At 38.5% G+C, this 26,992-nt stretch overlaps 1 protein-coding gene across 3 annotated transcripts in view; it reads right to left on the bottom strand.

Annotated features, from left to right (window-relative positions):
* Positions 1–26,992, bottom strand: part of SCML2 (Scm polycomb group protein like 2) — a 107,640-nt gene that overhangs the window by 15,695 nt on the left and 64,953 nt on the right. For all 3 annotated transcript variants that reach the window (XM_033201534.1, XM_033201535.1, XM_033201533.1), the window contains exons 8-11: positions 9,309–9,526; positions 3,939–4,059; positions 1,800–2,003; positions 294–476 (exon numbers count right to left, since the gene is read on the bottom strand). In XM_033201534.1, the coding sequence (XP_033057425.1) occupies positions 294–476; positions 1,800–2,003; positions 3,939–4,059; positions 9,309–9,526 (726 nt within the window). The remainder of the gene's footprint in view (positions 1–293; positions 477–1,799; positions 2,004–3,938; positions 4,060–9,308; positions 9,527–26,992) is intronic.

Genomic DNA, 26,992 nt, shown 5'->3' with positions numbered 1-26,992 from the left:
ATTATAAAGGTCAGTAACTTTAAAGCCATACTTCAGTCTAATAGAGAATGTTTAACTCTGTGAGGTAGTCACAATGAAGCCAAACATAAGTAATCCATGGGCTTTGATTCTCAAGTTCATTATGAATACAAGAAATTACTTTCCTACTTTGAATGAACAAAAACAACTACATGTTATACATTTCTAATTAGTTCACTGTGGCTAAAATGTTTACTTTGAGGAGAACACAAGGAAAAAAATTATACAAGATTCTCAAGTTAAACAGAATTATAAGAGTTTACATTTTCTCTCACCTGACTGATTTTTATCATGCTCTGCAGAGCTGTGAGTATGACCCCTGGAAGAACTAAAAGGCTGGCTACTCAAAAGGTTATCACACTGCAGACTGTGGCAGAAGTTCTCAAGAAAGCGAAGAGCAAATGATGCACTGTTCACTGGAGGGAGCTGGATGGAATGAGTTTCCCCATCAAAGGAGGCTATTGGGGAAAAAAAGGATGTCAAGAGTAATCTCAGAGAGATGAGAAATACAACACTAATTTTTTTTTTTTTTTTGAGACGGAGTCTCACTCTGTAGCCCGGGCTGGAGTGCAGTGGCCGGATCTCAGCTCACTGCAGGCTCCGCCTCCCGGGTTTATGCCATTCTCCTGCCTCAGCCTCCCGAGTAGCTGGGACTACAGGCGCCGCCACCTCGCCCGGCTAGTTTTTTGTATTTTTTTTTTTTAGTAGAGACGGGGTTTCACCGTGTTAGCCAGGATGGTCTCGATCTCCTGACCTCGTGATCTGCCCGTCTCGGCCTCCCAAAGTGCTAGGATTACAGGCATGAGCCACCGCGCCCGGCCATACAACACTAATTTTAAAAAAAATCATCACTTTAGGAAAGGTATTGTAAGTCTAATTTGTGGTTTTTGTAATTCATAAAGAAATAATCTTAAATTATAAAAGCTCCTCTCATTCAAACACAATAGCCTGTATTGGTAAAAACATCCTCATTTGAAAATATTCTTAAGTCAACAACAACAACAACAGAAACTCACTGATCTATGTAACACTTCCTTCTATTCCAAATATTCCATGGGTAAGAATGTTGTGGTGTCTGATCACAGCTACCAACTGTATCTTCTTGCTTAATGACTTCTTGAGTCGCATTTTTATTTAGAGCTTCTTATAGACAAAATATATTATCAACCAAGGTACTCTGCCTATAGTGAGCTTAACACAGCATGTAAAATGAAGGATCTGTGACTTTTGTCCCAATTTACATTATTCTGACATCATTTGTCCATTTTAAAAGTAAACTTTTCAAACCAGGGCTTAACGTCTATAAATATATAACTCCTATAAATATTCTATTATACTAATATAATAAATATTACAGGCTAAGTGCAGTGGCTCACACCCGTAATCCCAGCATTCTGGGAGGCCAAGGTGGGCAGATCACATGAGGCCAGGAGTTCAAGACCAGCCCGGGCAACATGGCAAAACCCTGTCTCCACTAAAAATACAAAAGTTAGCCAGGCATGGTGGCACATGCCTATAATCCCAGCTACTCAGGAGGTTATGGTGGGAGAATCGCTTGAACCTGCGAGGTGGAGGCTGCAGTGAGCCAAGATCACACCACTGTACTTCAGCCTGGGTGACACAGTGAGACCCTGTTCTAAAAAAAGAAGAAGAAGAAGGAAGAAAGAAGAAGAGGAAGGGGAGGGGGAGGGGGAAGAGAGGGGGGAGGAGGGAAAGGAGGGAGGGGAGGGGAGGGGAGGGGAGGGGAGGGCTGAATTAGACAATGTATTAGATAAGTATACCAGTTATCACTTCTCCTCCACGATTATCTGGCTTCAGGTATCCAAAAACAGTTTTAGTTTCAAGGGCACAATCCACACAGGCCTGCACAATCCGGCGAAGCACCACATTCACGGGGCCTGGGCCAAAGTGGTCAGGCAGCTGCTGGATTCTCTTCGGATCCAGGTGAGGGCCAAAGTTTCCATGTTTGTTTACATAGACACAGACTTGAGGAAAAATACGTATGCAGACATAACAATGAGACTGATTAAAATAAATTTTGTGAAAACACTACATAATCAATTACTATATCCCACTAGCCACTTCACTCACAGAAAACCTAAATATAGTTAATATCAATGATCATTTCTGTTACCTAAAAATATGTAGGTAAATATATTTTTACATTCATGCAACCATACATTCATACTGAACCCACAAAGAAACCATCAAAATGTTTACTCAATTTTTTAGAATCTTGTCCAAACTGATGATATAAAACCTACAGACATTTTAGGAACATCACAAAAACAATTCTTCATACATTCCCACATTATATAAAATGGCACAAAGACAGATGAATATTTTCATCTTTTAATTGTATACACAGTACAAGAATTTCCTTTCAAAACGGGTCATCTTGCTATGCTCTTTTTTGAACTGAATTTCTTTTAAATCACCAATACTGCACCTCAATTATATTTTCTAAAGTAACCAAATAATTTAAGATATACATAACAGTTAAGTTCTATTGATATATATTAATATTTTAGTAATTTTAAGAAAATAAAAATGTTCCTTCTATATATACCAAGATTCACGGAAGAAAATTTTAAAATAAACTCTTTCCTTAGTATAATAAAGCATATGATACAGAAGCAATTCATCTATAATCACATAAATGCCAACTTCCAATAATTTTCTTTACTGAGAATCAACAAATGCAAATCAATATACACTATAAAAACATGAGGGAGGCCGGGCGCAGTTGCTCATGCCTGTAATCCCAGCACTTGGGAGGCCGAGGTGGGTGGATCAGCTCAGGTCAGGAGTTAGAGACCAGCCTGGCCAACACAGCAAAACCCCATCTCCACTAAAAATACAAAAATTATCTGGGTGTGGTGGCACATGCCTGTGGTCCCAGCTACTTGGGAGGCTGAGGCAGAAGAATCGCTTGAACCCGGGAGGCAGAGGTTGCAGTGAGCCAAGATCGCGCCACTGCACTCCACTCTGGGTGATGAAGTGAGACTGTCTCAAAAAACAAAAAACAAAAAAAAACAAAACATGAGGCCACATTACTACCAAAAATAAAATAAATTGTTCCCCTAAGAAGCACATTATTTTTAATCCATTAATTAATATTGTAAAACTTTCACACACACACAGTCTATATTTAGTATAAGAAAACTGATCAATCTCACTTTTGCTCTGTTGAAATATACAATTCAACTTTGTGGCAACAGCCAGAGGAAAGACTGTTATCCTTTAGAAATGAAATAGCATTAAAAATTCAACCCACGGTGCTGATGGCATGGACAAATTCTACTGAATACAAGTGAAGCTAAACAAGGATTTCAATGTTTTATCTCCTTTGTGTTATATCCATTCAGCTAGTCTTTCCTGCTAATTAAAAATCAGAAATAATAAACTGAAAAAAATGAGATATGTTACAACAATCATTTTAAAGTGACTTCTATTTTTAAAAAACTAAATTTACTTTTAATCAGGAAGAACAATTAAAAGGAAAAAAAGTCCAGGGAATAGGACAGTGTAAGGGAGATAATTTTTAAAAGGCATTAAGAAAAGGTTTGAGGTAGCTTTGAAAATATATACAATACAAAAAGATAAATTTTGAAATGAGATAAAGGGAAAACAAGAATAGATTTGACAATAATGTAAATTTCATAAATCTTACTTAAATGGATAAAATACTTTAAGAGTATCTGAATTTTCAAGTGACTCATGTATTTAAAGACTTTTTCCTTAATGTAAAATGGAACAATCAGAATTTCAAAATACTTTAATATGAAAAATGTTAAGATAAATATTTAATATTATCATCTTTTTCCCCTATTATTTTATTTCCAGGACCTCAAAGACACTGAAAATAATACAGGATAAAAGATTAGTAATTCTATACTATTTTTAAAATATGAATTTACCTGTAGACATCACTATTTTACATGGCCCAGAAGCGGCATCTTTATATAACATGCCACGGTCTCTGGTCAGCGATTTTAGAGAAGCTGCAGATGTAGAACATATCACAGGCAAAGGCTTTTCCTGTTAAAAAGAAAGGGAAAAAAATACAAGTATAAAATACTCATTAATATATTCTTAGATAAGAAAGTCAGAAAATTATAAATATAATTGGTTTACAAAATTATTAGTTATCAGAAGTCCTCAGGTTGGAAACCCCTGTGTGTGCCATGAACTGCAGAACTCTCCAAACTGAGCTTCTCAGAGGTCCATGAACTGTCCAGGTAGGGGAAGAAGAGACCAGATGGCTGGGATTCCCTGTCCTACTCCTGCTCCAACTAATCACACCTTAGCCAAATTAGTTTATTCCGTAAAACTTAACTTTATTTTTTGAGGTTCCCTGTAAGACAAGTTTTTTCACATTGCTAAAGAAAAGTCTGTAAATCTCTAACCCAGAGCAATACATCCAATAGAAAAAAAATCTCAGCAAGGCAGAGGACAGAGTTTATTTTCAGAAAGAAGTTGCTCATCTAGTCTTCGCTGTGTCTAACCCATATTTCTCCATATTACATACAATAATTCTGACAAAATCACAACAGATGGCTTGCTAAAGTCTATACAAAATTATGCCTATCGCCTATAAGAACCAATGTCTCCTGAGCATTGTTAAAGTTCACTAGTATTTTGTTTATTTTACATCAACTCTTGGGGTTTTCCAGGAGCTACCTTCAAACATGACTCTCCAATATAAGAGAAGGGACACCTGTGCATAGAAAAGGTAGTAACAGAGGACATTTAAAAGGCAGGAGCAAAGGAGTAAAAAACAGAACATTCAATGTTGCTGGAATTTATTTGCTTAAATAATCACTGTCATTTGGGTTGACAGTAATCTAGTAAATCACATTATTGTTTATTTAACATTGATACAATGTTTTTTATCAATGTTAAAGAAACAAAAAATGTGACTTTTTTTTTTTTTTTTTGTCTTACTATGTTGCCCTGGCTGGATTTGAGCTCCTGGCTCAACAAATCCTCCTACCTCTGCCTCCCAAAGTGCCGGGATTACATGGCATGCACTACTGCCTGGACACAATCATGTTATTTTTCAGTACTGAATTATAATTACTGGGTTGATCATGTCATTCTTTCACTATTTTAAAAATCTGAAATCTGAATCCTTTGTCTTGAGACATACCAAGATAGCATGTTGCATTAACACTGCAAATTGACTAAAGGTACATTTATTTAGAAAATGTGCTCCTGCACTCCTCCCTTAAGGGGAGGAAGAAAATGACAACTTGTATCCAAATATAACATAGACCCCATCCCATAAATATATACAAGTATTACATATTCACAATAAAAAGTAAAAATTTTTTAAAATAATTTTTACAAGAGTATAGTAACTGTCCCTTCTCCATCCCCATCATCAAATAAACAATGTTTTCAAAGAGAGTTCTCCAAAATTATCAAATTAGCTTGGAACTGGAAACTAAAGGAATCAAAGGAAACTATTTGGTGTTATCTTATATTTTCACCATTATACCAACTAATCACAAAGACATTTCAGAAGCTGGAAAATACACATATATGTTAATTTTTTAATGCATTTAAAATATTATTTCACTTTAAATTTCACTATTAACTTTTATTTTTCATTTAAAATTTTTCATCTGCTACCATTTATATTAGAACAATCTGCTTGATTTTTTCAGTGTTCGTGACTATATTTTTGAATATTTAGCTTTGACTTTTGATTTTTATTTTGTAAATTTTGAGTGTTTTTAAAGAATACCAGTATCAATATATTTTTTAATGTTATATTTTTTTTCCATACAGCAAACATAAGTTGAAACAAAATGGAAATGTTACAGCTACTGATATCAGATGGCTGAACTCAGGAATGTGTAAGATAATACTGCTGGCATTTAATTCAGTCAGCCCCAAGAGATCTGAAAAGATTCTATGTCTTTATATTTAGAGTGCATCTCTTGTAGACAGGATATATTTGGGTCTTTTTAAAAAAAAAATCCATGTTGATAATCTCTGTCTTTTTAACCAAAAAGGACAATCCACTAACTTTTCATGCAATTACTAGTATGTTTGGATCTGGGTCTACTTTTTTTTTTTTTTTTTTTTGAGATGGAGTCTCCCTCTGTCACCCAGGCTACAGTGCAGTGGCGAAATCTCAGCTCACTGCAACCTCCGCCTCCTGGGTTCAAGCGACTCTCGTGCCTCAGCTTCCTGAGTAGCTGGGATTACACGCACCTGTGAGCATGCCTAATTTTTGTATATTTAGTAGAATGGGGTTTTGCCATGTTGGCCAGGCTGGTCTCAAACTCCTGACCTCAGGTGATCCACCAGCCTCAGCCTCCCAAAGTGCTGGGATTACAGGTGTGAGCCACTATGCCTGGCTGGATCTACTATTTTATTGCCTGTTTTTGATTTGTCTCCTCTGTGTTTGGTTCTGCTCCTCCTTTTCCTTTCCTTTTTTTCCCCCTTTGAGACAAGGTTTCACTCCTGTCACCCAAGCTGGAGTGCAATAGCACCATCTCAGCTCACTGCAACCTCCACCTCCTAGCAATTCTTCTGCTGCCTCAGTTTCCCATGTAGCTGGGGCTACATGCGTGCGCCACTGCACCCAGCTAATTTTTGTATTTTGTGTAGAGATGGGGTTTTGCCGTGTTGCCCAGACTGGTCTCAAACTCCTGGGTTCAAGCATTCTTTCTGCCTTGGCCTCCCAAAGTGCTGGGATTACAGGCATGAGCCACTGTATCCAACCCCTCCTTTCCTTTTGTTAATAGTTTATATTCCTTAGAATATTTTATATTGAATGTATTTGAATATTCAAATATTCCTTAGAATTACATTTTAATTTTCTATTGGCTTTTTAGCTATAATATTTGCTTTTTAGCTATAATTCTTTTACAATATGTCCTGGGGATTAGAATGTACATCCTTAATTTTCCACAAGCCATATAAAGTTAATATTGTACCACTTCACATAAAATGGTGAAATCTTGCAATGATATAGGATCCATACCCCCCAGTCAGGCCTTTATACTACAATTGTTTCATGTCTGTTTAATATAAACTCTGCAACACTGTATTGTAATTAGTTATAAATAGTCATATTATTATAAGTCATTTGCATTTACCCAAAGATTTACCATCTTCAAAGCAATTCCTTTCTCTTTGAGAAACCAGGTTTCATCTGGTCCCATTTCTTTAGCCTGATGATTTTCCTTTTAGCATTTCCTGCAGTGCTGGTTTGACAGTGATTTATCTTAGTATGCTTTTATCTGAAAATGAAACTGTTTTCACCTTCATTCTTTTCTTTAAGAAATATATCTTTTGTTTCATAGAAAAGAGTAATAAGGAAAAGATTTCCTTCACAATAGCAACAAAAATCATAAAATATGCAGAAATAAATAAGAATAAATGAGAGTATAAATTATATGAAGAAAACTATTGAACTCTACTTAGGAGTCTTTTCTACTTTATTAAGGTATAATTGACAAACAAAAATTATATATTCTAAGTTCACCTTCATTCTGGAAGAGTATTTTTGATACATATAGAATTTCGGGTTGACAGGGTTTTTTTTTTTTTTTCTTTTCAGTCCTTTAAAGATGTTCTACTCTCTTCTGGCCTCTATGGCTTTTGGTGAGAAATGTCAGCTGTTAATCAAATTTTTGTTTCTCTGCATGTACTTTTTCATTTTTACATTGTTGCCTTTAAGATTTGCTCTGTCTCTGGTTTTCAACAGTTCGTCTCAGCTTAGATGTCTTTGTGCTTATTCTGTTTGCTCTTGGTTGAGTAATTTGTGTCTACATATTTCGATCTTTCGTGACATTTGGAAAATTTTGAGACATTATTTCTTCAAATATTTTTTCTGCTCCCGTTTCTCTTTCTTTTCCTTTTGGGACTCCAATTACATTGTATTGGACCTCTGATATTATCTAAAAGGTCTCTGGGTCTCTGTTCATTTTCTTTCTCAATCTTAGTCTGAGTTTTTCACCCTGGATAATTTTTATTCTTCTGTCTTCCAGTTCATTTACTCTTTCTTCTGTCATCTCTAGTCAATTCTGGTTAATTCTGTCCAGTGAATCTTTTACTTCAGATACTGTATTTTTCAGTTCCTGAGTTTCAATTTGGCTCCTTTTTATCCTTTGCTTCTCCACTAAGATGGTCTTTTTAATCAGTACAATTGTGTATATGTGTGTGTGTGTGTGCACGTGTGTGTGTGTGTAATTTCATCGAGGACCAGTTGAATAGCCACTTTAAAACTTTTGTTTGCTAGTTCTAATATCTGGGTTATACTTGGGTCTGTCTCAGTTGATTTTCTTTTCTCTTGAAAATATTATTCATTTTACTATGTATTTGGGTAATTTTGAGTTACATTCCAGATGTTACAAAAATTTGTGCAGATTCTAAATTCTGTATTTCTCTGATGATTGTTATTTCTTTTGTTTAGCTAGTAATTACCTTGGCTAGACCTGAACTTTAAATTCTGATCTTGGGCCTAATTTCATCCAGCCTCAGTTCAGATCTTTTGCTTTAGCTACACTGGCCTGTGTGTATTAGACAAACATGCTCAGATCAGGGGTCAGTCAGAGACATTGGTAGACAGAATTTGTAGATCCCCTCTCTGGTCCTTTCCCTCCCAAAATCCCTCCATTCCCTTTAACAGCCACAGGTTCCTGACTTTTCTGTTTTCTGGTTCCCTAGGACAGATAAATTGTCATTTTTCTACTAATACTCCTGTTGCCTCACATGCTACACAAAGTGTACTTGCTTAAAACCACAACAATGGAAACTCACTTTGTATAACACCCCTTCTCCCAGTCAGTACTTCCCCTGCCACCAGAATCTGTCTGCTTCTTTTCACTCTTCAGTGTCTTCAGGTTGTTGCTTTTTCTATTATTTCTAGGTTTTAGAGTTGACTCCAGCATTATTGAATTCATCACATTGATTCTTCTCTCCCTGCCTCAGTTTATTGAAGTATAATATATGTACAGTAAGATTCACTTCATAATGATTTTTAAAGTATACTGAGTTTCAAATTAACTAGTCTGAACATAAATACACTCATGTATTAATAGTACTTTCATTGTGGTTTTGAAGAAGTAGAACACTATAAAGTTTTAAGTTTACCCAAGCAAAGAAATAATAATCTATCGATAGTTATGTGAGGCTTTCAAAAGCCTACATACTCTTAGTACATTCCTAAAGACCCTCATCATACTCTTAGTAAATTCCTAAATTGCATGTTATAAATAATAAGACACTACAAACACCTATAATACAAATTAGGAGGAGATACAACTAACCTTTTTTCCTGAGTTTGGACCTTTTTTCCTTGGTGAGATATTTTTAACAGAACTGCTCCTTTTGGGGACTGCAGTAGGTCCAGGTGGTTTAATTCGACCTGATCTCCTGACCTGCTGTGTTGGTAATATTAGAGTAGTTTTCTGTGGAGACTGCATTGAATGCTGGCTCGCTTCGGAAGGAGAAGACTCTGTTTTTGCTATATTCTTTACAATAGGAACTGAGGAAAAAATATAAAATTATTAAAGTAAATGTCTCCTTATGACTCAAAATAAGTTTTACTTGACCTTTAAAACCATTTCCAAGGTCATTCACTGAAAACCACTTAAAACTAAAAGTACTATCTGCAATGAAGTTTTAGGTATCCTAAGATTTCATATTATCAGAAAATAGTTTAATTCTCCAGAAAAAATAAAGAGGCTTTTATTAGAGGAATCAGTAACTTCAACTTAGCGTGGTAAAACTTTCTAGCGACTTACCTATTGGGATCTTCCCATATTTTTGTGGGAAGCACAAAAAGGAGTCTCTCCTTCAGAATACACTATCCAATTATGTCATATATAGGAATCATTTCTCACATCAACATAGAAAAACAAAGCAAAGCAATTGCCTAGGGCTCCCACTTCATGTTTCAGAGGGCAGGGGCTCCCTTGCTCTTGACCTTTTTCAGATTTAATGAGGTATAATTGGCAAATAAAAATTATATATTTAAGGTTAATATACATTATATTCTGCCTTCATTTTGTTATGTACCCAGTACTCAGGAGCAAGTATGTACTCAGGGGCAAGTTGTTCAGTTTCCACGTAATTGAGTGGTTTTGACTGAGTTTCTTAATCCTGAGTTCTAGTTTGATCGCACTGTGGTCTGAGAGACAGTTTGCTATAATTTCTGTTCTTTTACATTTGCTGAGGAGTGCTTTACTTCCAACCATGTGGTCAATTTTGGAATAAGTGCAATGTGGTGCTGAGAAGAATGTATATTCTGCTGATTTGGGGTGGAGAGTTCTGTAGATGTCTATTAGGTCTGCTTGGTGCAGAGCTGAGTTCAAGTCCTGGATATCCTTGTTAACTTTCTGCCTCGTGGATCTGTCTAATGTTGACAGTGGGGTGTTAAAGTCTCCCATTATTATTGTGTGGGAGTCTAAGTCTCTCTGTAGGTCTCTAAGGACTTGTTTCATGAATCTGGGTGATCCTGTATTGGGTGCATATATATTTAGGATAGTTAGCTCTTCTTGTTGAATTGATCCCTTTACCATTATGTAATGGCCTTCTTTGTCTCTTTTGATCTTTGTTTGTTTAAAGTCTGTTTTATCACAGACTAGGATTGCAACCCCTGCTTTTGTTTGTTTTCCATTTGCTTGGTAGATCTTCCTCCATCCCTTTATTTTGAGCCTATGTGTGTCTCTGCACGTGAGATGCATCTCCTGAATACAGCACACTGATGGGTCTTGACTCTTTATCCAATTTGCCAGTCTCTGCCTTTTAATTGGAGGATTTAGCCCATTTACATTTAAGGTTAATATTGTTATGTGTGAATTTGATCCTGTCATTATGATGTTAGCTGGTTATTTTGCTCGTTAGTTGATGCAGTTTCTTCCTAGCATCGATGGTCTTTACAATCTGGCAAACTGGAACAATCTGAAAACTGGCACAAGACAGGAATGCCCTCTCTCACCACTCCTATTCAACATAGTTTGGAAGTTCTGGCTAGGGTAATCAGGCAGGAGAAAGAAATAAAGGGTATTGAATTAGGAAAAGAAGTCAAATTGTCCCTGTTTGCAGATGACATGATTGTATGTTTAGAAAACCCCATCGTCTCAGCCCAAAATCTCCTTAAGCTGATAAGCAACTTCAGTAAAGTCTCAGGATACAAAATCAATGTGCAAAAATCACAAGCATTCCTATACACCAGTAACAGACAAACAGAGAGCCAAAGCATGAGTGAACTCCCATTCACAATTGCTTCAAAGAGAATAAAATACCTAGGAATCCAACTTACAAGGGATGTCAAGGACCTCTTCAAGGAGAATTACAAACCACTGCTCAACGAAATAAAAGAGGACACAAACAAATGGAAGAACATTCCATGCTCATGGATAGGAAGAATCAATATTGTGAAAATGGCCATACTACCCAAGGTAATTTATAGATTCAATGCCATCCCCATCAAGCTACCAATGAGTTTCTTCATAGAATTGGAAAAAACTACTTTAAAGTTCATATGGAACCAAAAAAGAGCCCGCATTGCCAAGACAATCCTAAGCCAAAAGAACAAAGCTGGGGGCATCACGCTACCTGACTTCAAACTATACTACAAGGCTACAGTAACCAAAACAGCGTGGTACCGGTACCAAAACAGCGTGGCACTGGTACCAAAACAGAGATATAGACCAATGGAACAGAACAGAGCCCTCAGAAATAGTATCACACATCTACAACCATCTGATCTTTGACAAACCTGACAAAAACAAGCAATGGGGAAAGGATTCCCTGTTTAATAAATGGTGCTGGGAAAACTGGCTAGCCATATGTAGAAAGCTGAAACTGGATTCCCTCCTTACACCTATATAAAAATTAATTCAAGATGGATTAAAGACTTAAATGTCAGACCTAAAACCATAAAATCCCTAGAAAAAAACCTAGGCAATACCATTCAGGACACAGGCATGGGCAATGACTTCATGTCTAAAACACCAAAAGCAACAGCAACAAAAGCCAAAATTGAGAAATGGAATCTAATTAAACTAAAAAGCTTCTGCACAGCAAAAGAAACTACCATCAGAGTGGACAGGCAACCTACAGAATGGGAGAAAATTTTTGCAATCTACCCATCTGACAAAGGGCTAATATCCAGAATCTACAAAGAACTTAAACAAATTTACAAGAAAAAATCAAACAACCCCATCAAAAAGCGGGCGAAGGATATGAACAGACATTTCACAAAAGAAGACATTTATGCAGCCAACAGGCACATGAAAAAATGCTCATCATCACTGGTCATTAGAGAAATGCAAATCAAAACCACAATGAGATACCATCTCACACCAGTTAGAATGGCAATCATTAAAAAGTCAGGAAACAGCAGGTGCTGGAGAGGATGTGGAGAAATAGGGACACTTTTACACTGTTGGTGGGATTGTAAACTAATTCAACCATTATGGAAAACAGTATGGCGATTCCTCAGGGATCTAGAATTAGAAATACCATTTGACCCAGCCATCCCATTACTGGGTATATATCCAAAGGATTCTAAATCATGCTGCTATAAAGACACATGCACACGTATGTTTATTGCGGCACTATTCACAATAGCAAAGACTTGGGATCAACCCAAATGTCCATCAATGATAGACTGGATTAAGAAAATGTGGCACGTATACACCATGGAATACTATGCAGTCATAAAAAAAGGTGAGTTCATGTCCTTTGTAGGGACATGGATGAAGCTGGAAACCATCATTCTCAGCAAACTATCACAAGGACAGAAAACCAAACATCACATGTTCTCACTCATAGGTGGGAACTGAACAATGAGAACACCTGGACACAGGGTGGGGAACACCACACTCCAGGGCCTGTTGTGGGGGGAGGAAGGAAGGATAGCATTAGGAGATATACCTAATGTAAATGACAAGTTAATGGGTGCAGCACACCAACATGGCACACGTCTACATATGTAACAAACCTGTACGTTGTGCACATGTACCCTAGAACTTAAAGTATAATAATAATAATTTTTAAAAATTAACTCTATGACCTGGAAGTCCCCCCACCTTCAAGCTGTCCCACCTTTCTGGACCAAACCAACATATTTCTTAAATGTATTTGATTGCAGTTTCATGTCTCCCTAAAATGTATAAAACCAAGCTGCACCCCAACCACCTTGGGCACATGTTCTCAGGATCTCCTGGGGGCTGTGTCACAGGCCAAGGTCACTCATATTTGGCTCAGAATAAATCTCTTCAAATATTTTACAGAATTTAACTTTTCGTCAACATCTGCTCAGTCTTCCATTCTCACTCTTTCTGCCTTCACAGAGACCGATTCTCCTTTCAGGAAAGGCCTTCCCTTCCTTGTTGTCAATGGCTAAACTATTACACATTCTTCAAAATTCTGCTCAACTACCAGCTCTGTAAAATTCTAGCAATAAGTTACTCAGGCAAACATAGGACCATGATGTTCACACAGCACACATACTGTATGTATTTATCTCTACTGGCATAGACCTTGTAACAGTTTGTCTTTATTTACATATATCTATCTGTCCCACCACACTGTGAGTTCCTTAGGAGAAGGAACTATGTTAAGTTCCACTGTTACCTCTCAATACCTGGTCTAGGGCCTACCATATAATGTGCTTCCAATAAATGTTTGCTGAATTAATGACTTTTTAAAATTCAAGTTTTGTCTCTGATCTTGTATTATCATAGGAACAATTCAGGGTGTTTATGCATTAAATTGACTGCTATAGCTCGATCGTAACATTTTACCATTTTCTTGGCAAAAGTAAGCTTCAAATACTCATCGACCAACTTAATTTCTAGAATATATTCAAAACGGAAGGAAGAACTGCAAATTTAGGTACCACTTCATACTCACTAGGATGGCTATAATAAAAAAGATGACAAATAACAACTGTTGGCAAGGATGTGGAGAAATCAGGACCCTTGTACACTGCTAGTGAGAATGTAAAGTGGTGCAGTTGCTGTGAACAACAGTTTAGCAGCCAGGCGTAGTGGCTTACGCCTGTAATCCCAGCACTTTGGGAGGCCAAGGCAGGCAGATCACCTGAGGTCAGAAGTTCAAGACCAGCCTGGCCAACAGAAATCCTGTCTCTACTAAAAACACAAAAATCAGCCAGGCGTGGTGGCACACACCTGTAGTCCCAACTACTCGGGAGCCTGAGGCATGACAATTGCTTAAACCCAGGAAGCGGAGGTTGCAGTGAGCCAAGACTGCACCACTGCACTCCAGCCTGGGTGACACAGTGAAACTCCGTCTTAAGAAGAAAAAAAAACAGTTTGGCAGTTCTTCAAAAAAGTTAAATTACCATATGACCCACCAATTCCACTCCTAGGTACAGATCCCAAAGAACTGAAAAGACGTACTCATGTATACACACACACACATACATATATATACACACATATACATATACATACACATATATACACACACCCGTGTTCATAGCAGCACTATTCACGGTAGCCAAAAGGTGGAAAGGGCCTAAATGTCCATCATCGGAGAAATGGATAAGCAAACTGTGACATATCCACACAAAGGAATAGTATTCGGTCATAAAAAGGAATGAAGTACTAATACATGCTACAACATGTATAAACCTTGAAGGCATTATGCTAAGTGAAAGACACAAAAGTCACACCTTGTATGATTCCATTTACACAAACTATTAATATCTAGAATAGGTAAATCCATTGAGACAGATTGGTGATTAACAAGGGCAAGGGGGAGAAAGAAATGGGGAGCAACTGTTTAATGGGTACAGGGTTTCCTTTTAAGGTGATAAAAATGTTTCAGAATAAAATGGAGGTGATGGTTGCACAACACAGTGAATGTACTAAATGCCCTTGACTTGTTCGTTTTAAAATGGCTAAATTTATGTTATGTGAATTTTACTGCAAAAAAAACAAAACAAAACCAAAAAAAAAACCTTAGGATAAAAACAAGGAAGAAAATTTGTTTCTGTTTTTGTTTGAGACAGGGTTCTCACTCTGTCACCCAGGCTGGAGTGCAGGGGTGTGATCATGGCTCACTGCAGCCTCGACTTCCTAGGCTCAAGAGATCCTCCCACTTCAGCCTCTCAAGTAGCTGGGACTACAGGCATGCACCACCACACCCGGCTAATTTTTTTATTTTTTGAAGAGACAGAGTTTCACCATGTTGCCCAGGCTGGTCTCAACCTCCTGGCCTCAGGCAATCCACCCATCTCGGCCTCCCAAAGTGCTGGGATTATAGGTATGAGCCACCATGCCAGGTCAGGAAGGAAATCTGCATACCTCAAATGTGCCAGAGACTCAGAATATAGTATTAAAATTTGGCTTTACAACTTTGTGAATCAAGTATCATCTCTATTTTAAATATGAATAAACAGAGGCTCAGCAAGATAAGTAACCACCCAACCCAGTATCACACATTAGTCTAGAAGTGGTAGAACTAGGATTCAAATTCAGAACTGTCTTACCCAAAAGCTCATTCTCTTTGTTTAAACTGGGTACTATTTTTAATTAATGAGGAGGAAAATGAAAAGAGATCTTTTAATCAAAATATTTTCTTCTATAAACACAATACAGAATTAAATATTTTGGTTAAATATGTTTTTCAGGTTCAAATTTGAGGGAGCTTACACATAAACCACAAAAAAAAAAAAGTTTAAGTAGCACAGAAAACAAGTATCAACATGCCCTTCCATAATAATCCAGTGTTGAGAGGAGAGAAGATGGCCAACTAGACACAGCAGGAAGTGCCGTTCCCACCGAGAGAGACCAAATTACCTGAGTGTGGTAGCTCACACCTGTAATCCCAGCACTTTGGGAAGCCGAGGCGGGAGGATCACTTGAGCTCTGGAGTTCAAGACCAGCCTGGGCAACATGGTAAAACCCCATCTCTACAAAAATTAGCCAGATGTGGTGGCACACACCAGTAGTCCCAGGTACTTGGGAGGCTGAGGTGAGAGGATCACTTGAGCTTGGGAGGCAGAGATTGCAGTGAGCTGAGATCATGCCACTGCACTCTAGCCTGGACAACAGAGCAAGGCCCTATTTCAAAATTAAATAAACAAATAAATAATAAAAGAGAGAGAGACCAAATTAGCAACTAAAGCACCATAATCTGGGCAGATCTTTGGGGAGAAAACACCAAAAGTGAATGGATAGGCACCACTGAAGCAAAAGCTGAAGAGGGAGGAAGCTGGGAACCCGCACAGAGTACCCGAATGCAAGGCTAGCTCCCAGCCCTGAACAGCTCCTGGGAAAGGGGTGAGTAAAAGAACTGAAGGGCAACTCACTCTCACCACGGACCTCTGTAATTTTAGCTACAGAGGACCCTGCATTCCCCATGGACATGTGAGTTGGCAGGGGGATCTCCCTGGGAAGGAGGCAGAAACAGGCCTTTGGATGGTGCAGAGCCCAGGAGGTTTTATGTGCTGGGCAGCTCTGGCAGGGAGCAGTCACAGACACCCAGCTGATCTCTGAGCCAAGAGAGGGCTGGGCCAGCTTCCCCATGGGACTGGAGTATGCCTGCTCTGCAAGCCTTCACCCTTCTGCCCATCAGCCCCTCCCAGGCCCAATGCCTAGCTACCCTGTAGGAGCAGGTGCACAGCACAGCCCCTGCAGCCCAGCCTGAGTGCCTTGTTGCAACTGATTACTTTCCTAGCAACCAAGAAGCACATCAGATCTCCTAGCACAGATGGAACCTGACCAGGAGCCACGGAAAGTTACAGTTCCTCCAGGGCTGCAGCCTGCAACTAGGGAGTATGTAGCCAAGATCTGTGGCTGCCACTCGAGGAGAGGAGGGGCCCCCACCCTCAGAGCCCTGAGAGGGGCAAGACATGTAGGTTCCTGAGCCAGGGCGGGAGCAGGGTGTGCCTCCCTTGGAGGGCGGGTCCAGAAGGGGCGTGTTATATTTCTCCGCTGCAACCCCTGCCCGACGGGACACCACAACCTGGAAAACCTAACCAAAGAATCACAGGCACAACAACAGTCATCAGAGGGTGCTCCCCCGAGGCCCAGGGGCAGACCTGTGGAGGGGACCATTTCTCTTCCTCTGTACCCCACTATAGAGCACACCTGTGGACATGAGGAAGTACAAAAGTGCGGATGGGTATTAACCTAACTACCTACAGCTATTACTGTCAAGTGCCATCTACTGGATCAGAGCACAAACTACAAAACCAAAAATCATTGGGCTAATACACCTATAAATCAAATGTAAGAATTCACCTACACATAAAGATTCTGCACAGGTCACTGGCCCCCCTGAAAGCATCCAGAAATGAAGCCAATGGACTATACTCAACTTACACCACAGTTAAAGGAACACCAACCCTCCTAGATGAGAAAGAATCAGCACAATAACTTTGGCAATTCAAAAAGCCAGAGTGTCCTCTTTACCTCCAAAGGAGTCTACTAGCTCCCCAGCAATGGTTCTTAATCAGTCTGAAATGACAGACACAGAATTCAGAATCTGATATGCAAGGAAGCTCATTAAGACTCAAGAGAAAGCTGAAAGTCAATCCAAAAAATCCAGTAAAACAATGTGAGACGTGAAAGACAAAATAGCCATTTTAAGAAAGAACCAAACTGAACTTCTAGAACTGAAAAACTCACTACAAGAATGACAAAGACAAGACCTAACCATCTGTTGTCCTCAAGAGACCCATCTTACATGTAACAACACACATAGGCTCGAAGTAAAAGAATGGAGATCTATCACATACTAGAACATATTCTAGTTATTTGAATCAACTCAGACAAAAAGAAAGAAAAAATGATTTTTAAAAATGAACAAAACCTCTGAGAAATATGGGATTATGCAAAGAGACCAAATCTATGACTCACTGGCATTTCTGAGAGAGGAGAGAGAATAAGCAACTTGGAAAATATATTTGATGATACGGTCCATGAAAATTTCCCTAATCTCACTAAAGAGGTTGACATGCAAACAGAAGAAATACAGAGAACACCAGCTAGATGGTCAAGACAATCATCCCCAAAGCACGTAGTTATGATTCACCAAGGTCAATGCAAAAGAAAAAAATTTACAGGCAGCCAGAAATAAGGGTCAAGTCATGTACAGAGGAAATCCCATCAGACTATCAGTAGACCCCTCAGCAGAAATCTTATGAGCCAGAAGATATTGGGAGCCTATTTTCAGTGTCCTTAAAGAAAAGAAATTCCAACCAAGAATCTCATACCCCATCAAACGAAGCTTCATACATGAGGGAGAAATAAAATACTTCTCAGACAAGCAAATGCTGAGAGAATGCGTTTCAACTAGACCGGCCTTACAACATATCCTTAAGGGAGTGGGAAACATGAAATTGAAAGAATGACACCTGCTAACCACAAAAACCCATTTAAGCACACAGCCCACAGGCACTATAAAGCAAGTATGCAATTAAGTCTACATAACAACCAGCTAACAATACAATGACAGGATCAAAAGCATACATATCAGTACTAACCTTGAATGTAAATGGGCTAAACACTCCACTTAAAAGACACAGAATGACAAACTGAATACAAAGACAAGACCTAACCATCTGTTGTCCTCAAGAGACCCATCTTATATGTAACAACACACATAGGCTCAAAGTAAAAGAATGGAGATCTATCACACAAACAGAAAACAAAAAAGAACAGGAGTCACTATTCTTATATCAGATAAAACAGTCTTTAAACCAATAAAAAATAAGATAATGAAGATAATTATATAATGATAAAGGGTACAATCCAACAAGAAGTCTTAACTATCCTAAATATATATGCACCCAACATTGGAGTACCCAGATTCATAAAACAAGTTCTTCCTGGCCTATGAAAAGACTTAGACAATCACACAATAATACTGAGAGACTTCAACACCTCACTGACAGCGTTAGACCATTGAAGCAGAAAACTAATAAAGAAATTCTAGACTTAAACTCAACACTTGACAAACTAGACCTAAAAGACATCTACAGAACACTGCACCCAACAACCACAGAATATATACTCTTCTCATCTGCACATAGAACATATTCTAAAATCGACCACATGTTCAGTCATAAAGCAAGTCTCGATAAAACTAAAAAAAAAACTGAAATCATACCAAGCACACTCTCGGGCCACAGTGCAATAAAAACAGAAATCACTACCAACATCTCTCAAAACTACATAAATACATGGAAATTAAACAACTTGCTCCTGAATAACTCCTGGGTGAACACCAAAATTAAGGCTGAAATCAAAACATTCTTTGAAACTAATAAAAATAGGGAAACAACTTACCAAAATCTCTGGGATGCAGCTAAAACAGTGTTAAAAGGAAAGTTGATGATGCCTTCATCAACAAGTTACAAAGATCTCAAATTAAAAATCTAACTTTGGGCCAAGCACGGTGGCTCTCGCCTGTAGTCCCAGCACTTTGGGAGGCCAAGGCAGGTGGATTGCCTGAGGTCAGAAGCTCGAGACCAGCCTGGCCAACATGGCGAAACCCCATCTCTACTAGAAATACAAAAATTAGCTGGGCATGGTGGCAGGTGCCTGTAATCCCAGCTGCTCGGGAGGCTGAGGCATTAGAATCACTTGAACCTGGGAGGCAGAGGGTGCAGTGAGCCGAGATCGCACCACTGCATTCCAGCCGGGGGGGATAGAGAGAGATTGTCTCAAAAAAAAAAAAAAAAAAAAAAAATCTAACTTTGCACCTAAAGGAACTTGGGGGGAAAAAAAAAACCCAAAGCTAGCAGAAAAAAGAAATAACTAAAATTAAAGGCGAATTTAATAAAAGTGAGATGCAGGCTGGGTGCTGTGGCTCACGCCTGTAATCCCAACACTTTGGGAGGCTGAGGTGGGTGGACCACCTGAGGTCAGGAGTTCGAGACCAGCCCCAACCAACATGGAGAAACTTTATCTCTATGAAAAATACAAAATTAGCTGGGCGTGGTGGCATGCACCTGTAATCCCAGCTACTTGGGAGGCTGGGGCAGGAGAATCACGTGAATCCAGGAGGCAGAGGTTGCAGTGAGCCGAGATCGTGCCATTGCACTCCAGCCTGGGCAACAAGAGTGAAACTCCGTCTTAAAAAAAAAAAAAAAAAAAAACTGAGATGCAAAAATCTATACAAAAGATCAAGGAAACCAAGAGTTTGTTCCTTACAAAAACAAACATGATTGACAGACCACTAGCTAGGTTAACAAGAAAAAAAAAGAGAAAATAGAAATAAGTACAATCAGAAATGATGAGACGACATTACAATTAATCCCACAGAAATATAAAAGATCCTCAGGGAATAGTATGAACAACTCTATGCAAGGCCAGGCATGGTGGCTCACACTGCCTTTGGGAGGCCGAGGTGAGCAGATTGCTTGAATCCAGGAGTTCAAGACCAGCTGGGGCAACATGGTAAAACCCTGTCTCTATTAACAATACAAAAATTAGCCAAGCATAGTAGCACACACCTGTAATTCCAGCTACTCATGGGGCTGAGGCGGGAGGATCACTTGAGCTCAGGAAGTTGAGGTTACCGTAAGCCAAGATCACACCATTGCACTCCAGCCTGGGTGACAAAGTGAGACCCTATCTCAAACAAACAAACAAAACCAACAAAACTCTACACACACAAATTGGAAAATCTAGAGGAAATGGATAAATTCCTGGGAACAAACAATCTCCCAAGATTGAATCAGGAAGAGACTGGAACCCTGACTAGACCAATATCATGCTCTGAAATTGAATCAGTAGTAAAAAACCCGCCAACCAAAAGAAGCCCTGGAACAAATGAATTCACAGCCAAATTCCATCAGACATACAAAGAAGAGCTGGTACCAATCCTACTAAAACTATTCCAAAAACCTGAGGAGGAAGGACTCCTCCTTAACTCATTCTATGAAGCTGGCATCATTAGCCTAACCAAAATCTGGCAGAGACATGACAAATGAAAAAAAAAAAAAAAAAAAATAACCAGGCCAGTATCCCTGATGAACATAGAGGCAAATAACCTCAACAAAATACTAGCAAACTGAATCCAGCAGCACATCAAAAAGTTAATTCACCACAATCAAGCAGGCTTTATTCCTGGGATGCAAGGTTGGTTCAACATACACAAATCAATAAATGTGATCCAACACACAAACAGAATTAAAAGCAAAAACCACATAATCATCTCAATAGATACAGAAAAAGCTTTCGATAAAATCCAACATCTCTTCACAATAAAAACCCTTAATAGACAGGGCATCAAACAAACATATCTCAAAATAATAAGAGCCATCTATGACAAACCCACAGCCAACATCATACTAAATGGGCAAAAGCTGGAACCATTCCCCTTGAGAACTGGAACAAGCCAAGGATGCCCACTCTCACCACTTCTATTCAACATAGTACTGGAAGTTCTAGCCAGAACAGTCAGAAATAAAAAGCATCCAAACAGGAAAAGAAGAAGTCAAACTATCTCTCTTCAGTGATGATATGTTCTATACCTAGGAAACCCTGATGACTGCCAAAAGGCTAGTAGAACTGATACATTATTTTAGCAAGGTTTCAGGATACAAAAATCAATGCGGAAAAATCAGTAACATTTCTACATACCAATAATATCCAGCCTTAGAGTCAAATCAAAAACACAATCCCATTTACAACAGCCACAAAGAAAATGAAATATCTAAGATACAGGTAACCAAGAAGGTGAAAGATCTCTACAAGGAGAACTACAAAACACTGTAGAAAGAATTAGAGATCACACAAATAGATGAGAAAATATCCCATACTCATGGACTGGAACACTCTATCATTAAAACAGCCATATTATGTAAGGCAATTTAGAGATTCAACACTATTGCTAACAAACTATTTTTTTTTTTTTTTTTTTTTTTTGAGACGGAGTCTCGCTCTGTCACCCAGGCTGGAGTGCAGTGGCCTGATCTCAGCTCACTGCAAGCTCCACCTCCCGGGTTTATGCCATTCTCCTGCCTCAGCCTCCTGAGCAGCTGGGACTACAGGCGCCCGCCACCTTGCCCGGCTAGGTTTTTGTATTTTTTGGTAGAGACGAGGTTTCACCGTGTTCGCCAGGATAGTCTCGATCTCCTGACCTCGTGATCCGCCCGTCTCGGCCTCCCAAAGTGCTGGGATTACAGGCTTGAGCCACCGCACCCGGCCAACAACACTATTGCTAACAAACTATTAATATCATTCTTCACAAGATTAGAAAAAAACTATTCTAAAATTCATACAGAACCAAAGGAGAGCCCAAATAACCAAAGCAATCTTACACAAAAAAGAACAAAGCCAGAGGTATCAAACTACCCAACTTTAAACTATACTATAAGCATGGTACTGGTACAAAAACAGACAGACCAATGGAACAGAACAGAAAATCCAGAAATAAAGCCATATATCTACAACCATTTGATCTTGTACAAGACCAACAAAAACAAACAATGGAGAAAGGACTTCCTAATTCAATAAATGGTGCTGCGACAAGTGACTAGCCATATGCAGAAGAATCGAACTAAACCCTTACCTTTCACCATACACAAAAATTAACTCAAGATGGATTAAAGATTCAAATGTAAGACTTCAAACTATAAAAATCCTAGAAGAAAACCTAGCAAATACCCTCTCAACACTGGCCTTAGCAAAGAACTTTTAGCTAAGTCCTCAAGAGCAAGTGCAACAAAATTGACAAGTGGAAGCTAATTAAACAAAGGAGCTTCTGTACAGCCAAAGAAACCATCAGCAGAATAAACAGACAACCTACAGAACGGGAGAAAATATTCACAAAGTACACATCCAACAAAGGTCTAATATCCAGAATCTATAAGAGACTTAAATCAACAAGCAAAAAATAACCCCATTTAAAAATGGACACAGAACATGAACAGACACTTCTCAAAAGACATACACATGGACAACAAACATGAAAAAATGCTCATCATCACTAATCATCAGAGAAATGCAAATCAAAACCACAATGACATACCATCTCACACCAGTCAGAATGGCTATTATTTTAAAATAAGTCAAAAAACAACAGATGTGGCTGGGCGTGGTGGCTCACGCCTATAATCTCAGCACTTTGGGAGGCCAAGGCGGGTGGATCACCCGAGGTCAGGAGCTCAAGACCAGCCTGACCAACATGGAAAAACCCCGTCTCTACTAAAAATACAAAATTAGGTGCGCACAGTGGCGCATGCCTGTAATCCCAGCTACTCGGGAGGCTGAAGCAGGAGAATCGCTTGAACCTGGGAGGTGGAGGTTGCAGTGGGCCAAGATTGTGCCATTGCACTCCAGCCTGGGCAACAAGAGTGAAACTCCACTTCAAAAAAAAAAAAAAACAAAAACAGATGTTGGCAAGGCTGTAGAGAAAAGGGACACTTATACATTGTTGGTGGGGACATAAATTAGTTCAGCCACTGTGGAAAACAGTTTGCAGATTCCTCAAAGAACTCAGAACTACCATTCGGTCCAGCAATCACATTATTGAGTGTACACCCAAAGGAAAACAGATTATTAAACCAAAAAGACACATGCACTCATATGTTCATTGCTGCACTATACACAATAGCAAAGACATGGAATCAATTTAGGTGGCCATCAATAGTAGACTAGATAAAGAAAATGTGGTACATATACACCATGGAATACTAGATAGTCATAAAAAAGAATGGAATTATATCCTTTGCAGCAACATAGACGGAGCTGGAAGCCATAATCTTAAGCAAATAAGCACAAGAACAGAAAATCAAATACTGCATGTCCTCACTTATAGGTGAGAGCTAAACACTGGGCACACATGGACATAAACATGGGAATGATAGACACTGCAGACTACTGGGCGGCGGGGGCGGGGGAGGAGAGGTTGAAAAACTAATTATTGGGTACTATGCTCACTACCTGGGTGCAATATACCCATGTAACAATTCTGTACATGTACCCTCTGTATCTAAAATAAAAGCTGAAACCTAAAAATAGTAAGTCGATGTTTAGGTGCTTTAGTTTTTTCTTTTTTCCTCAAAGCAATTGAGTTTTTTTAATTCTCTTGACTAAATATACCTTTAAGAAAAACTATTGCAACAAATATTGGCAGAGTACCTTCTGACAGTCTTCCTTGACAATTTAAATTTTCCTGGCCAGGCGCGGTGGCTCACGCCTGTAATCCCAGCACTTTGGGAGGCCGAGACGGGCGGATCACGAGGTCAGGAGATCAAGACCATCCTGACTAACGCGGTGAAACCCCGTCCCTACTAAAAATACAAAAATTAGCCGGGCGCGGTGGCGGGCGCCTGTAGTCCCAACTACATGGGAGGCTGAGGCAGGAGAATGGCGTGAACCCGGGAGGCGGAGGTTGCAGTGAGTGGAGATCACGCCACTGCACTCCAGCCTGAGCGACAGAGTGAGACTCCGTCTCAAAAATAAATAAATAAATAAATAAATAAATAAATAAATAAATAAAATTTCCTGTGGAATTTCTCGAATTCAAATATTTACAATCGGACCACATTTTAAGTCTGTTAAACTACTAGAATAACAGAGTAAGAATACCTAAGTAGATGAGACCAAATCAATACAATTCTGTGTACACAGAATAGAATACAACATATGCTTTTTAAAAGATGTCCTCAATTGGTCTCAATGACTACTGGCAATTAAAATTTGATTTTTTAATTAAAATATCCTAGTCCTTATATACCAAAATATTGGCAGTGATAATCTCCAGATGGCAAGAATACATGTAGTTTTCAGATTTTCCTCTTATCACTTATTTTCTAAATGTTCGATAATAAATATCAATTTTGTCATTAAAAATACAAAATGCCCCAACAAAAATAAACAACTTAGCCACTTCTTTAACAATAGAACCAGCCATTCTAAATATGTAGATGTCTCTAAAGAAAATGATGATTTAACATTAGCATTATAATATTCTATTTAGATAAACAGCTATATAATTTTTAGCCTAGCCTATGTGAAATCTGCTAAAAATAACATTAGAAATACCCAGCAGGCCCACTGCATACCAGCAGTGACCTTTAGAATCCTCACAAATAAAACACAATAATCTGCAACTCAGTCTCCAGCAATTTCAGAATTAAATAGATCACCTCAGTACTACAGGCAGTAACCGTTCAAAGAAACTGACTCAGCAGAACATAATGGTAAAAGCATTTCTATTGCCCAAGTAGTTGACCGTCAGAAACACACAGTGTCTACCTCCATGCATAGTAACAGGGCATCTTCTGTTCTAGTCAGACATCCCTCCCACACCTCAACCTTGCCTCCCACAGGTTAACACTCTTCCTTGTATCATCACTTAAAGACTTCTCTGAGATACTACTTTTTCATTCTTTCTCCCACTTTCCTACTGTGCCCAAAATAAGCACAAAAGGCCCTTTTGTTCCCCTCCCTTCATTTTCAAAGATTTGTTTTGCAACTGATCACCACAAGGAAAAGGGATGAAGTTACAAAAGAAAACACAGTCTTTAATTTTCAGTGGTAGCTGTTCCAGTTTTTATAAAAATTGTACCTGCCTTTTTATATTTTAACCCTTGTTGGACCTTGCACCAATTTCCTATTTTAACCAGAGGGTTCTCTTCATTTACCAAGCAGAGATGGATGACATGGCCAGAGTTCAACAGCAAAAACAAGCCCAGAATCTGCTGCCTTAGCTCCTTCACCATCCTTCCTGAGTCTCCTTGATGGTCCATGTATGTTTCCCTCTCAACACCAAAAAATCATAGTTTTACAGTATTAAAAATTACATGTTTAACACATATAATAAAAAGCAATTCCAACACAAAAGAAAGAAATCACTCACTCAGAAAAGTAAGGATTTCATTTAAATTAGATTGCTTTAGGGGTCTGACAGAACTTCTCATTAGGAAGTGCTGTTAGGTCTTTTCCGGCAGCTTTTAAAAATCAGGTCTGGGTAACTAAACCAAAACCAAATATATTGACAGGATCTATAGTTTTGATTCACTCCCTCCTCCCCCATTTCAAAATAGGGCTTGGGGACCTAAGATAAACAGATTAAAGAAGGAAGAAGAAACACTTCATATGCCTTATAAAACATTATACCTTAATCTGCATAGAAAACTCTATCTTAAGGTTACTGGCAACTTGCAATGTTACTGGGAAAAATTTCCCAAACACAACAAGACATTAAAGGATAGCTCTTTAACCTGTATCTTGTTTAAGACACAAAAGCCCAGCTAAAGTTGTTCTCTACCTCCATACCTAAGTGACAATGCCATTTTAAGTTGAAATATATGCTAAATTAAAATAAGACAATCTAATTTAGTAAAATTTACATCGTTTCCCTACCCTGTTATATAATTATATCCCCATAAGTATTCAGACTAGAAAGAAAATCATAAAAATGCAAGAACAAGCTAGAAATCACAATTAGAATTTAGAAAGGCTCTAAGAATCTTGTTTTTAAAACATGTTTGTTTTCTACTTGCCAATCAACCACTGACACTATTTGTAAACTACTCCCCCTTTCAGCTTCATGGGGGATGCTTCTCATGAAGACTATTTTATTTCACAATTGCTACTCACATGTGCTTACTTCAAAAGAACCCAAGATTTTGGTCACAATGACATTATTAAAAATATGATAATCTCCATAGCTTTTAATATTTTCAGAAGAAAGTTCACACAAAAAGAAGCAACTTCAGTTCTTTTAGGTCAATTCATAATTCATCTAGCAACATGAGCTTTTAAAAGTCACTCAATTTTTAAACCATAGGTATCTTGTTTCTTCCTAAATTATTTCTTGAGTAACTTCCATTATGCTATTGTTAAAAAAAAATCTTAGCTGTCACTGCTACAATTTCCAAAAAACACATCAAACATATTAATATATTTAATTAGTAAAATGTTATTCACATTTCTGTATCATAAAAAAACTTTTAATAAATCTCAGGTAGTACCAGTAAAAAAGCATTTACTGTCACATCCCTAAAAAC

Source organism: Trachypithecus francoisi, unplaced genomic scaffold, assembly GCF_009764315.1.
Source record: "Trachypithecus francoisi isolate TF-2019V2 unplaced genomic scaffold, Tfra_2.0 Lachesis_group6, whole genome shotgun sequence".
NCBI lineage: Eukaryota > Metazoa > Chordata > Mammalia > Primates > Cercopithecidae > Trachypithecus > Trachypithecus francoisi.
Note: the sequence above shows the minus strand (reverse complement) of the source record. Positions and strands in the feature narration are given on the sequence as shown.